We start from the raw sequence: 10511 nt of genomic DNA on the forward strand, positions 1-10511 counted from the left end.
TGAAGAGTTGTCAATGCAATACTGACTCAGTTTCTATCTACTTGTATATCAGATAATGTACAAGAGTTCTAATATGGAAGGAGTTTCTGTATGTACCAAGTAGCAGTCAGTCTTGATATGACTGCTATACAGTGTTGGAATGATCTGGATATGACTTTTATACCAACACTAGCTGCATCTATAGATGTAACCCTCTCCATTTTTTTCTGATGTTTTCTTCCCCACTCACTCCTTAAACAAAATTGGAGAATATTACATTATTGCAGCTATGGTTACAGCACTTTCTGAACGATCTGGATATAACTGTTTGAATGATCTCAATATGACTGCTAAATCTGCACTACTGTTTATATATTTGTATTATCTCATATGTGTTACAGCCACAATATTGTTTGAATTATCTCTATAGCAGTATGACTGCTATATCAACACTTCAGTGAAAATGATCTCTAAATGACTGTTATACCTACACTACTGCTTGATTGATCTCTATATGGCTGCTTTACCTACATTACTGTTTGATTGATCTCTATATGGCTGCTATACCTACATTACTGTTTGAATGATCTCTATATGGCTGCTATACCTACACTACTGCTTGATTGATCTCTATATGACTGCTACACCTACATTACTGTTTGAATGATCTCTATATGGCTGCTATACCTACACTACTGCTTGATTGATCTCTATATGACTGCTACACCTACATTACTGTTTGAATGATCTCTATATGGCTGCTATACCTACACTACTGCTTGTTTGATCTCTATATGACTGCTACACCTACATTACTGTTAGAATGATCTCTATATGGCTGCTATACCTACACTACTGCTTGATTGATCTCTATATGACTGCTACACCTACATTACTGTTTGAATGATCTCTATTTGGCTGCTATACCTACACTACTGCTTGATTGATCTCTATATGACTGCTACACCTACATTACTGTTTGAATGATCTCTATATGACTGTTATACCTACACTACTGCTTGATTGATCTCTGTATGGCTGCTACACCTACATTACTGTTTGAATGATCTCCATATGACTGTTATACCTACACTACTGCTTGATTGATCTCTATATGGCTGCTACACCTACATTACTGTTTGAATGATCTCTATATGGCTGCTATACCTACACTACTGCTTGATTGATCTCTATATGACTGCTATACCTACACTACTGTTTGATTGATCTCTATATGGCTGCTACACCTACATTACTGTTTGAATGATCTCTATATGGCTGTTATACCTACACTACTGCTTGATTGATCTCTATATGACTGCTATACCTACACTACTGTTTGAATGATCTCTATATGGCTGCTACACCTACACTACTGCTTGATTGATCTCTATATGACTGCTATACCAACACTACTGCTTGAATGATCTCTATATGACTGCTATACCAACACTACTGCTTGAATGATCTCTATATGACTGCTATACCTACACTACTGTTTGAATGATCTCTGACTGCTATACATACACTACTGTTTGAATGATCTCTATATGACTGCTATGCCAACACTACTGCTTGAATGATCTCTGTATGACTGCTATACCAACACTACTGCTTGAATGATCTCTATATGACTGTTATACCAACACTACGTAAGTGTTTTTTTTATTTCATATGTGATATACCGACACTACATTGTGAGTGATCTCTGTATGAATGCTATACCTACACTGTAGTTTGAATGATCTCAATACGACTGCTATACCTACATGTGTACACAACTGTTTAGAGTGATCTCATTTGACTGCTTGTACACAACTGTTTTGAGTGATCTCATTTATACCTCTATACTAATATTGATTCAATCTAATTCATACAAGGGGTCCAGCCTAAATTCCTTTGCAAAGGCGTATTTTTCTTTGCAACAGAGAAAATGGCGGAGTCGAAGCGGAGACTGGAAAGAAGGCCAGTAAACATCACGAAATTTTTAGTTATTCGCGCATTTAATTCGGTATCAAAATATGTCGTTTCGGTGAAGCATTTATTTGTCTTTTGGAGGGATACTTTTGGATACCCACGACTTACATACCAAAATTCTATTGAAATAAAACGACATGCCTTGCAGACACGGATTGAATACGTGTGTCATCATATGAGGGTAAATACTGTCTTTTACAACAGAGTACATGTTGAATGGAAAATAAGAGAAACTTATCTCATATATTACATCAAGACTCCTTATTCAAACATGACTTTCTGTGACAAAATGACAAAATTTTGTCTAAATTCCAAAATAAAGGTAGTATAGGAAATATTTCATTTGCAAATTGCGGTTCAGGGCTTGTTTTTCCTGTGCAAATCACTTTGCTGTATAAATAATACAGAAATTCACCATCACAACGATTACAAAAACGAAAAATACAATCTGATAAATTTGGATTTAATCAGTACGTAAGTTTCAAGGTATTGCTTCCTTCAAAACTGTTTTCATAACCGGTCAGATTTATCTATTTCAGGAAAGAGCACTGCATCAAATGCAGGAAGATTATTACCAGCAAATATTTTCTTCAACAATACCAATAGACGCAGCAGGACTGTATTCATGTAATCATTATGGGAAGTCTTTCCGAACCAATGAAAAGTGTGATTTGTATTAAAAAAAAAAAATAATTTTTATAATAAAGGTCTTATTAAGTACCGCGAAAACAGAATGTATGCCATAAAACTCTTCCCACCTCCTTCTAAAGTGAAATCTAAATACAACAGCATCGCCAGGAACTTGTAAAAATCCAAAGAATAAAAAAAAAAACTATCGTGAACAGATTGAAATCATCAAGATTGTGTAAGATAATCAAGTACATTAAATCCAAAATGTGAAATATTCTTTAATTAATCGTCATATGAAGGGTTTAATGCAATATATTTCTTGAAATATTTTTTCCAATGATATCATCGCATAGCATTTTTTAATCTCTTATGGAGTTATGCTTTCGGGTCCGTACTGCGTTGGGGGGAGGGGGGGGGGTGTCTAAGGATATTTTTTGATGTAGTTTAACAAGGTAAATTTTCATTTGGAATCCCCCCTTTTTTGAAAACATTGCAATGGGATTGACTTTTGAATATCATTGTTATTTTTTAGAAAACATTGTCTTTATTTACGAAATAAAAATTGGAGAAATTTTAATTTTGTTGTTTTTTACCATGAGCAAATAATATTTGATGCAAAGCCTATCTGTTCGTTGGGGGGGTGGGGGTGGGGGGTTCCAAAAGAATTCTACTAAAAATTTAAAAAAAAAAAAAAAATTAAAAACCATTTCCAGAAAGTTAATACAGAGTGATCTTTTTCTCAGTCACCAAATGTTTAAATTCTGTCTTGATACACGTACATGTTTAAATTTCGCCGAACATATCCTATGCTAAAATACTAAGTTCATTCTAGTTACCTAATATGTATATAAGTATAAATGACGTGTCTAAGACCCATTTTATATTACGAACCTATGACAAATTTCAATGATTTTATTTTTAAAACAAATGTCCATATTCAAATACATGTATGCAAATTGTACAGATTCAACTGTCAAAACTTTTATTCGGGTTCACAGTTTATATCGACAAGAAACATTCAATACATGCAATACTTGTGTACGAATACTTTAAGATGATGAAAGAGAATGACAGTTATAAAATTGTCATCATCTTGAAATGTATATCACTATATGACAATTTTCATCGTAAAAATAAATTATTATTATAAAAATTGAATTTCAGTAATTCATGAGTTACATTGCAAGAAATATATGTGATTTTCTACACCCTATACAGTTCCCTTTCCAATGTCCCCACTTTCAACGATGATAGAATTTTAGATCCGTCGACCATAATCCATCCGATCGCAAACAGTCTAAATACTCTTTGGAACTTGCATATGCCCTTGTCCAGAATTTTTTTCCTTATTTACAACCTCAGGTTTGAGCGTATGAAAGGATCAGTCTCTAGAGAGAGAAAAAAATTTTTAAAAAAAGTGTATCAGAGGTAGGGAGAAACTAACCCTCCCCAATTAGAATCATAGGATTTACTGTGTACACACCACTTATATTATGCTGGGTGACAGGTGATTTTCATCGTGAAAAGTATGTATACAATTTGATTGCAAACACTATATTGCTGCCTGTAATTTTGGCGAAGAGGCCTTTTCAATATAACGACCAATGTTCTGAATCACAGAGTTGCAAAGTAAACATGTCCTAATATCGACTTTGCAAAGTAATTTTAATCTTAAAGTCGTAAATTGTGGATTAAATTTCTAAAACTGGCTTTGTGTGAATGGAAATTGTGTTTTTCTAATATTTGACCGGAAAATTTACAAATATATGTAATTTTTACAGCTTTGAACTGTGCAGTATGTTACAAATAACCGATGATTGGTTATGAATGCGACAAACAATAGAGACATGTCTATGGTTTTTCTTCAATAATTTTTTCATCTTAAAGTAAATCTCTTTAGCTTAGTTTTCCCACTGGAAAGGATGGATAGGCGCACCGAAACGTAACATTCATTTATCAAAATTAATGATTATAGTTCCTAAAATTACACGAAAGTTACTGACCTTGTTTTCTTCTCCGCTTCGTATCCGCCATTTTTTCGGTTGCAAAGAAAAATACGCCTTTGCAAAGGAATTTAGGCTGGACCCCTTGTCATATCTAATAGTATTTTACTGCTAAACCTACACTACTGTTTGAATGATCTCAAAATGACTGCTATAACTACATCATAGTTTGAATAGTTTTGATATTACTGCTATATCTACTTTTTTTTTTATCTCCACATGACTGCTATACCTACACATTTATTTTAATTGAGGGAGAGAATCTAGATGCCAAAAGAAAAAAAAATTGATCATTATCATTTAATTAGGAGTTTGAAAATGTCTATATAGAGCTGTTCTACATCGCTTTTTGTCAATGCTGCGAATTGTACAATTGCGTAAGTTATAAACGTAGCATTCAATGCGAGCATGTTCAATATGAACAAGACATACATCCAATGAGAAATTGATCTGTTAAGAAAACATATATATAGGTTTTTTTCTTGCAACATCCAGTATGTTGCCGAAAGACTTTGTTTATGAAGGACTATTTTTTGGGAATGGACCTATCTGATTCATTGTGCACAAATCGTTTACGTCGTCATGCATGCAGCATCCTTAACAGGATGAACGAAAAATGGGAATTACATAATATCTCCCGGGGGGGGGGGGGGTAGATCATCCGTCAGGGGGAAAAAAGCCTGTTACATAGGTCACTTGCTGCATCGGACATCTATTGCGACTTTGCAACGCATCTTGGTACAACTAGCTCACAACAGATTATCAAAAATGCTGACCACTTATCTAAACTCATTTGTTTAGCAGTGGCTGTCAACTTAGTAGCTTACTTTTGCAGATGGAATTAATTTTAAAACTTTGTGCGTTCTTTTTATTCTGTTACGCATGTTTTGTTCTGGCTGGCAGGAGCACAGATGTGAACGTCTGGATGACACAGGGTTTGTGAGGAATCGCCTTAACTGTGGGCTCTGATGGAAGACTGCGGGGGTGGGGGTGGAGGTGGGGGGCTCAGGGCTACACCATTGCTTGGAAAATATTATTAAATTGTATGCGTAAAAAGTTTTACTTTACCGATATGATTACATAGACAATTCCCACAGATATTTTTTCTATTTAGTCCCATGAACTTATTTTTGAATATGTTGATGGTTTGGAAAAACCACAGTCCTTAAAGATGAGTTACGTTAATCTACTTTAGTGTTAACTCTTTATAATTATCAAGATTAATCTGTGGGCGAAAAGTACGATTGATAATGGCATTTTTACATCTCTTGAAGAACGTGTGCATGCATGGTTGTTACTTTCTATGTCAAAAGTTTTCTTTTAATAAATTTCATGGGTTGAACAAACATTTTGCATATAATCGAACGTTGCATGTAAAGGACAAGATAGGCTAAGACCTCTTTTTTGCCCCTGGTTTGGGGTGTCTTTTAGAATGATACAACAGTTTATCAATAGAAACCTGTTGTCACCCTTGCCACAAAATGAGTATTGGTTCTAAGTTATGGGATACACAGAGGTCACAGGAAGGTCAGAAAATATGTCAATTTCCGAATCTTCTCATTTTTATGCAAATTTTCATCAATTTTACAGCAAATTCTGTTTCAGAAAATATAGAGCACAAGCTTGCCTATCTACCAAAATTATATATTTCATACACTAGTATCAGATGCATCTTATATATAAAAATCTCAGACAGGCAAGCTCCCGAAGTGAAAAGTACCGGTATCTCAAATTTGACGAAATTCCAGCAGAATTGAGGAAATTGAGAAAATGTTCTACTTGTGCACCCCCTTGTGGCCTCCGTGTAAGCTATACGAATCAAAATTAGTGCTGGTTTTAAAAACAAGCATCATAATAAGTTCTTAACTACAAATTGTCACAATTTTAAATGTGTTCTGATTTTTACATCAAATAAGGGGCCAGATTCAGCGGTTACCATACCTTGTCTTTTTTAAAATGGTTTTTAGAATTAAAGGATCCAAAAATGTTCTTTCGAAAAGATTGCGTTAGAATTTACCTTTACAATAAAATAATTGGATTCAGATTAAAAGTGTGCTACAAGGTTTCAAAAAGCTGCAAATGTAGATAAGAATATATTTAATTTATATGCATATTTTATATTCCACCGAGGGGTTGGTCCGGGGGGGGGGGGGGGGCTTCTTATGTTATTGTATATTGTCGGACATCCAGGCTTCCTTAATTTGGTGGCAAAATGGAGGTACATGTAACAAAGTGTCCTAGAATTCATTAATTAATATTAATACATACATGTATCACACCACAGGAAATCATTACATGTAGTTTGAATGAATAAAGACGAATGTTGAAATTGATATGCACTATAAATATTTAGCTATTAAAAATAATTTTCCCTATACAAATGAATCGGAAAAGAAAGATTGATCGTAGATTGGCAGTGGCGAGTTGTGGTTAATATCCCACATTGTCAAAGTTATTTAATTCTGTAACTTCAATGACAAAAATTTATTATATCACGAGAGAGAGAGAGAGAGAGATTGTAAATTCTTAATTCCGGTTTAACTAGTATTGTCTGTTTGGGTTTTGATTTTTACAAATTTTACATTTTAAAGTAGGAATAGGAAGTGCATGTTTTATCAGTTCATATAAAGACCCCCTAATCACACGGTTGCCTGTTTGATCTTCGTACACTGTGGGGATATCAATATTTTCTCTTAAAAGGTATGGTCCTTATTTCGACGATCTTTAATATTAAGTCGTGTCCTCTGCTGTATTTTAATAAATATGCCTCAATGACGGATTAATTATATTAATTTGAATATGTTAAGTGCTGTGACCTTTTCTCAGTTCAACATGCAATTATATATATGCACTTGTTTGTAATTGGAGTTTTGATGTGTGTGTAAGTGTGTGCTTTGATTTACATTGAAACTCAGTATATTGGAATAAACTAAGTCCATGTTTGCTGACTGATATACGGAGAATGTTCACCGAGGCCCGAGGAATACATGCGTAACTAATCCGTTAGCTGACCTGACCTGCAATCATTTTAATTTACGCACAAAAATATTTTTTATGTACCATATAGTATTCTCTCACAGACAAACTGCAGCTGATAAAAACGTCTAAGATTATTATTTTTTGTTTTGAAGAAATGAGATTCAGAGAAAATCAGAAAGGGGATAAAATAATAGAATGCTATTTTTTTTAATTTAAATTTCTCAGGGCTGAAAATAAATTGAACATTTGTTTTTCAAGACTGCTTTAATTTGTTTTAATTTCGACTGTCGAAAAAGGATTTTTGGAATTCCAAAATAAACAGTCCGTAAATTAGATTTATAAATGATCAAGCAAGTCATATAAAAAGAAATCTTTTCAAAAGGCCATCTTTAAAATAATGTTTGCTTGCCCTCTCCCGACTCGGAGTAAAAATAATGGGTCTGTAAATAGGTGGGGAATTTTTCCCCACAGAAAACTTTCCAATATACATGTTTACGGGATGAGAATATTTGAAGGAAAGCAAATTATCGTTTCCTGGAGGTTAAAAAATGTTTTGATCAAGTCGGGCCAGTTTTAGCCAGTCGGTCGGGAGAGGGCAAACAAACAATTTTTTAAAGATGGTCCTATTGTTTCAATAATTTCCATATAAGTGTCATGATTTGCAGTACTTATTCTAATTACAAATACAGTTGAAAATAAATATTAAACATATGATTTTTGTAGAAAATCTATATTTTTTAACGATTTTTCAAATTCTTTTTAGCGCATCGTGTTTCATGCAGTCATGACCTTGACTCAAAGTCATATATCTCAAACATCAAGGTCAATGGGCACTGAGATTGTAAAATGATGTCTGGCTTAGCTGCTAGAAGTTAAACCCTTGGAAGGATGCTTTAGGCTTTTGACAAAAGTGTGTCAGATCTTGACTGAGGTAATAACCTGCAGGTCAAGGACAACTGGCAATTGCATACCGAAATTGTATCTGTCCTTTACTCTTGAGCAATTGACTGGAATAAATTCAAACTTTGAGTACATGGAAAATGTGATGACCTAATGGAGGACATTGACAAGGTCATATCTTTAAAGGTCAAGATTACTGCATAATGATGTAATAATAATAATTCAACTGTTAGTAAAGTCAATAACTTTAAACCATAAATAAACAAAATGTTCCACCCTTGTATCCTTCACTGCATTATAGATGTTTTGTATAACTTTAGAGAATGGTGTATTGGGCATATAAAGTGAGAACCAGGGTTATAAGGAGGTGGGGGGTTAGTTTCTAAAGTTATTTTACACTGCATTTAAAATACAGACAGAAAATCAAACAATAGAAAAATCCATTCGTAATTAAAATATTCTGATATTTATATTCTCATTTCTGAGTAATGGAGAGAGAGAGAGAGCAATTTGAAAATTCCAATCTTAAGCCCCTTTCAGGCCTCGGTCCAATTCATGTATGACTGTGGGCACTATAAGAAAGAATCAAAGGTCATTTAAGATATATCCTTGTGTAATTCAAACTATGTTCTAAATTTCTTTTCTTTCTTAATTTCAGATATGAGTAGTTTTGACTCTAAAGGTCAAGAGGTCATTTCCTGTGACCTTTGTTCTCATCCTACACATCAGCATTTCTGCAATGACTGTCAGACATCTCTATGTACTGACTGTGTCAGTGAACATGTGGACAAACTCAAGTCTCAAACTCATGATATTGTTCCTTTCAAGGACAGAAAACAAGAACTTATATTTACTCCCTGTCCTTTCCACCAAGGTCAAAGGTGTGAAGCCCACTGCAAACAGTGTGATGTCAATGTCTGCATCAAATGCATTCTGGGTAATCATGCATCCCATCCAGTGTTGGAAATGGCTGAGGCCATTAAGAAAAAGAAAGACGAGATTGAACAAGAAACGCATGAGATACAATCAGTCATCATTCCCAAATTTCGAAAAGAGAAGGAAAAAAGTAAAAGCAATATTTTGGAATCAGAAGCAAGATGTGCTGAACTGAGAAAAGAAGTTGAAATTCATAGAAAACTCTGGCACCAAGAAGTGGATGAAGTCTTTGACAAAATGATATCAAAAATCAAATTCATGACAGACAAGCATATAACAGCACTGAAAATTCACCAATCCAAGCTCAGGAGTATGCTTCCAAACATGTTCCAAACCATCGAAAAGAACAGGGAGATACTAAAGAACTACAGTGCTTCTGCTCTAACAGATCACAAATCAAGATTACATGAATTCCAGGATATCCCTTCAGTCATTGATATCACAATTCATGAACTGAATACCATAACAAACAAAGGGACAGAACTCAGTATAGAGTTGGGGGACTTCAGAGCCTCCCTGACCCAGATGACACTCACTGGTCCAACAGATGATGTCTCAACAGGTTCACTGAAAGCATTGTCAGAAAAAGCCACAGTGGTTGCCAATATTCCAACTAAATTGAAGAACTTGAGAAGTTTGGAGTGTGTTGGAGCAGATGAAGCTTGGGTCAGTGGTGAGGATAAAACAGTGAGATGTTTTGACATTCATGGTTCAGAGCGAGATGCCGTAACTACTACCTGTCCCATAGCTCCAAATGATATTGCAGTGAACCAACACGGTGAACTTCTTTACTGTGATGGTCATAATAAAACTGTGAATATAGTCAGAAATTATAAGACAGAGACGCTGTTCACAACACCACAGGGCTGGCATCCTGATGGACTGTGTTGTACAAGGAGTGGGGACATCCTAGTCAGCTTGGGAACTACTGATTTCCAAAGTCGCAAAATTGTCTCCTATGAAGGAACTACACTGAAGCAAGAAATGGATAAAGACGATCATGGAAACCCAATCTTCAAAGGAGGTGAATATGCTCTTTATGTGGCAGAAAACAACAATGGCGACATATGTGCCTCCGATCAAAATGCAGACAGTCTGGTTGTAATG

At 34.8% G+C, this 10511-nt stretch overlaps 1 protein-coding gene across 1 annotated transcript in view; it reads left to right on the plus strand.

Annotated features, from left to right (window-relative positions):
• Window positions 1-9128: 9128 nt before the first annotated feature.
• LOC133187477 (E3 ubiquitin-protein ligase TRIM71-like) overlaps window positions 9129-10511 on the plus strand; it is a 1951-nt gene continuing 568 nt past the window's right edge. Inside the window, exon 1 of the mRNA XM_061322871.1 lies at window positions 9129-10511. This exon is cut by the window's right edge and continues 568 nt beyond it. Coding sequence (XP_061178855.1) covers window positions 9129-10511 — 1383 coding nt within the window.

This window comes from Saccostrea echinata, unplaced genomic scaffold (assembly GCF_033153115.1).
Source record: "Saccostrea echinata isolate AGI-Se365-2 ecotype Australia unplaced genomic scaffold, CSIRO_AGI_Sech_v1 ptg000015l, whole genome shotgun sequence".
In the NCBI taxonomy this organism is placed as follows: domain Eukaryota; kingdom Metazoa; phylum Mollusca; class Bivalvia; order Ostreida; family Ostreidae; genus Saccostrea; species Saccostrea echinata.